This window comes from Vigna umbellata, chromosome 7, assembly GCF_029865625.1.
Source record: "Vigna umbellata cultivar VRB3 chromosome 7, Vumbellata_1.0, whole genome shotgun sequence".
Lineage (NCBI taxonomy): Eukaryota > Viridiplantae > Streptophyta > Magnoliopsida > Fabales > Fabaceae > Vigna > Vigna umbellata.
The window spans coordinates 42,742,661-42,747,623 of NC_142171.1; the positions used below are offsets into that span (position 1 = coordinate 42,742,661).

General features: G+C 38.3%; 1 protein-coding gene across 1 annotated transcript in view; it reads left to right on the plus strand.

Annotated features, from left to right (window-relative positions):
• Nucleotides 1–362: 362 nt before the first annotated feature.
• Nucleotides 363–4,963, plus strand: part of LOC124821555 (BEACH domain-containing protein C2-like) — a 14,692-nt gene continuing 10,091 nt past the window's right edge. Inside the window, exons 1-2 of the mRNA XM_088095364.1 lie at nucleotides 363–2,187; nucleotides 3,921–4,708. Of these exons, the coding sequence (XP_087951490.1) occupies nucleotides 363–2,187; nucleotides 3,921–4,708 (2,613 nt within the window). The remainder of the gene's footprint in view (nucleotides 2,188–3,920; nucleotides 4,709–4,963) is intronic.

Consider the following 4,963-nt stretch of genomic DNA (forward strand, 5'->3'; position numbering starts at 1 on the left):
GTTCGAGCTGATTTCAGATAGTGTGAGTGAATGATCATAACCAGGTAGCGAATTTCAAGTAGTGTAGGTGATTGAGAACGCATTTCTGAGTTACTAAGTTAAGCCGGCGCTTTTTAACGGTTTTATTGTTTGAGTTTTGACGAAATTTTGTAGTGGTGTTTGTTTTTAGTTTTGTAATTTACTGTTTATCGATTGCCAATATTATTATACTATATATTTTTCTAATCTCTTGATATCGGTTATTAGTTTCCTTTTCTAATTTAAACTTTTTGAATGGATAATTTTTTAATTGTGTTATTTTCAGGTGGATTGCTGGTTTAGTCATTTGAATGAGTATTTAGTAGCTTTTTGGTGATAGTATAATGGAAGAAGAGGAAGAACCAAAAGAGACAAAAATATCTGATAATGGATTGCATGGTCATGAAGGGAATAATAGGGGAATGGAGCGAGTTGTTAAGAGTCCTCAGGAGGAAAATGTACATGGAGATAATTTAAAATATTTATCCGGGGTGTACTCAACAGAGGGTGATCTTTACCCAGTTCCTGACATGCCACATGATCATCTTACTTCTAGCCCTGGGTCAGAGGGGCATTTTGGTCACACCGACAATGAGTATCCTCCATCAGTTAATTTTGGTTCGCCTACATATTCTTCTGTTAGTTCTCCACAAAAGCATTGGGAAAAAAATGCAGGGCAAAATTCGTCTGCAGAATTATTGCATTTAATTGATTCTGCTATAATGGGGAAACCTGAAGGTATGGAGAAACTGAAGAATATTGCAAGCGGAGTAGAAATTTTTGGGAATGGTGAAGAAATGGACAGTGTGCCTTTCTTAATAGTAGATTCACTTCTTGCAACAATGGGCGGTGTCGAAAGTTTTGAAGAGGACGGTGATAATCCTCCTAGTGTAATGCTGAACTCTCGGGCAGCTATTGTGTCAGGTGAACTGATTCCCTGGCTTCCTTACGTTGGTGATTCTGATGTTGTCATGTCACCTAGGACACGAATGGTAAGGGGACTTCTTGCTATATTAAGGGCGTGCACCAGAAACAGAGCAATGTGCTCAATGGCTGGTCTGTTAGGAGTACTGTTGAGAACAGCAGAAAAAATTTTCACTGTAGACGTTGGCTTAAATGGGCAAATAAGGTGGGATGGAACTCCTTTGTGCCGCTGCATACAATACTTGGCTGGGCATTCTCTTACTGTTAGTGATCTTCATAGATGGTTCCAAGTCATTCCAAGAACACTCACCACAATTTGGGCTTCACGCTTGATGTTTGCATTGGAAAAAGCAATTAGTGAAAAGGAATCTAATGGACCAGCTTGCACGTTTGAGTTTGATGGGGAAAGTTCTGGTTTGCTGGGTCCAGGTGAGGGTCGTTGGCCATTTATCCACGGGTATGCATTTGCAACATGGATCTACATTGAATCATTTGCTGACGCACTAAATACAGCAACAGTAGCCGCTGCAATTGCTGCGGCTGCATTTGCTAAATCAGGTAAGTCATCAGCTATGTCGGCTGCTGCAGCAGCTAGTGCTCTTGCTGGTGAAGGTACGGTACACATGCCACGTTTATTCAGTTTTTTATCTGCTGATAATCAGGGTATAGAGGCTTACTTTCATGCTCAATTTTTGGTTGTTGAAATTGGTTGTGGAAAGGCAAAGAAATCTGCTTTACATTTTACTTATGCATTTAGACCACAATGCTGGTACTTCATTGGTCTTGAACATACAAGCAAGAATGGTATCCTTGGGAATGCAGAAAATGAAATTAGATTGTATGTAGATGGGTCTTTACACGAAGTTCGTCCTTTTGAGTTCCCCAGGATTTCCAAACCCCTTGCATTTTGCTGCATAGGAACTAACCCTCCTCCTACTATGGCCGGTTTGCAACGGCGACGCCGTCAGTGCCCGTTATTTGCGGAGATGGGGCCTGTTTACATCTTCAAGGAACCAATTGGCCCTGAAAGGATGGCACGCTTGGCTTCTAGAGGAGGGGATATAGTACCTTCTTTTGGCAATGGAGCAGGGTTACCATGGCTAGCAACAAATGCCCATGTGCAGAGCAAGGCAGACGAAAGTGTTCTTTTGGATGCAGAAATTGGAGATTTCATTCACCTACTCTATCATCCTAGTTTGCTCAGTGGGCGTTTCTGTCCAGATGCTTCACCTTCTGGTGCTGCAGGTCAGATAATTTCTGGGTGTTGATTTTACGGTAATATATACATTTTTCTGCTACTGCCTAACTATGTTATTTTTCATGAAAAAAATGCTTGATAAATAATCTAAGTGTTATTAATAGGGTATTAATGCTCTACTAGAAGTTGTTAGAAGTTCATAGAAGGTTCTAGAGATCTTTTTGTAGTTATTACTTTGGGGCTAGAGTTTTCTATATATAGATGTAGTCACTATTTGGAATGAATCAATTTAAATAAAAGTATTCTTTATTTTATATTAATTCTTTCAAGTTGATACCAGAACTCCTAATCTTGGGAGTTCTGCTTCTACATTTGTTTTTACCGTCTTAGTTAGGTTCCTTTTGAGATTGTCTAAAGTACACCCATTTCTTTTAAATATTGGGGTTACTTGAAGTGTACCCAATTTGTGGTTATGTGCCGTTGCTGCACCCCATCTGTCGTACCTTTGCTGGAGCCGTCCCTGGAGCTTCCGCCATTGCCATCGTCAGAATTATTGTTGTTATCATCACCATCATCATTGTCGGAACTTTTTGTTTATTGTTCTCCTTTAATTAAGAGGGGGCTAAGGAATCTCCATTATTTATTTAAGCATGACAACTCTACTAAGCAATGTTGAATTTCTAACTTTAGAGATACATGCACTATGTGCTGAAATTGAATATTTGATATCTCTAATGTGTCTATAGTAAGTCACCTTCTAGTACTGGCTTTGTAGTCGTGACTGGTAAGAACTTCAAACTTTATATAAATCTTGGATTCTAGATTCTAGTGTGACAGACCATATGATCCCTTACTCATCTCTTTTAACATCATATGTTTTTTTTTGGGTAAAACATTACTATTGCTAATGGGACTCGTATCCCAATAACTGGACATGGTAAATTGCACGCTTCTTGTTTATTCACACTTGTTATGAATTAGCATGAAATCCATTTATAAATGTATTGAAAAAAACCTAGGTGGTATAGTGTTTTTAGCATAAAAATGAATAATAACACTTCTAAGAAAACACTGTTATTGGAAGATATTGTAATTTCATATTTATATAGAGAACCGTGCCCATGAAAATACAGAATATTCTACCATGCAATATTTGAGTCATCGAGTAAGTAACATAGTGGATTTCTTTATTGTGTAACTTATGCTTATCTGACCAGGCATGATATAACTGTCTTTTCGTGCGCTTGATTAGCTGAATTCAATTTCTTTATCTGTTATGTGGTTTGATTTTACGAATTAACTACAGATTAGTAGGAGTTACAATTTTAGTCTCTATTTCTTTCTAGTCTCTTCCTTTTCTTATTATTTTTAGTTTTAGTGAAGACTAATCCCCTTGAGGTCGCCGGTTCTTTCCATCTTTCGTCAGTTCTTAATTTTGACATCACTGATTATTTGTTGGATATTCCATGGCTTGTTCTAAGGAAGTCCAACAACAACAATAGCCAAGTCTTTTTGAACAAGGAAGGTGGGGTCAGTTACATGGATTAAATGACGCCCCCAATACTATGTCATAAATCATGTCTATAGACAAAGTATTGGTATTTAAATCCTTCTTAGGAAACAACTTTGTGTACAATATTCTAGTATTTAAAATCGAGATCGTTAAGTTTAGTGAAATAATTTCATGTATATCAGACCATTTTATAAAATTTCTTTTATCAAGGCATGTAAAATATGCACTGATGTACTTGTTATGATGGGTTCCTTTATTGTGATTCAGGAGTGCTTCGACGCCCAGCCGAGGTTCTAGGGCAAGTCCACGTTGCTACACGAATTCGACCTGTGGAGGCTTTGTGGGCATTGGCTTACGGTGGTCCATTATCTTTGCTTCCCTTAGCAATTAGCAATGTACACGAGGATACTCTAGAACCACGGAAGGGGAATATTTCTGTGTCTGTAGCCACTTCATCCCTTGCTGGTCCAATATTTCGAATTATATCAATGGCCATTCAATATCCGAGGAACAATGAGGAGTTGGCTCGTTGCAAAGGTCCTGAGATTCTTTCAAAGATTTTAAATCACCTTCTCGAAACCCTGGCTTCACTTTGTGAAGGAACATATGATGGTGTAGGTGATGAGGAACTTGTTGTTGCAGTTGTCTCACTTTGTCTATCTCAAAATATCAACCATACTCTCAAAGTGCGTCTCTTCACCACACTGTTGCTGGATTTAAAAATTTGGAGTTTATGTAGTTATGGCATACAAAAGAAGCTTCTATCATCACTTGCCGACATGGTTTTCACTGAGTCGGTAGTGATGCGAGAGGCCAATGCCATTCAAATGCTTCTTGATGGCTGTAGAAGAAGCTATTGGACTGTTCCGGAAAAGGATTCAGTAAATAACTTTCATCTAACTGGATCAACAAGACCTACTGGTGAGGTCAATGCGTTGGTTGACGAGCTCTTAGTGGTAATTGAACTTCTAATAGTGGCAGCATCTCCTACATTAGCATCAGATGATGTTCGATGTTTACTTGGGTTCATGATTGACTGTCGACAACCTGGTCAGGTAAGCAATACGCTAATATGAAGCACGCAACATATTATAATTCATGTTTCTTATAATAAAATATTCTGATGTCACGTTTTTGCAGTTCGTGTCATACAATACAGAAATACTGTATTATACAATAACATCCTCTTAGGCCATTCTTGTTGAGGTTACCGTATGCCGAAAGGCTTTGCTTGTGTATTTCATGCTTCCGATGGGTTTTTCTTGTAGTTTTTACCTTTGGTTTTATGTTTTAAGAATTTTTAGAAACTT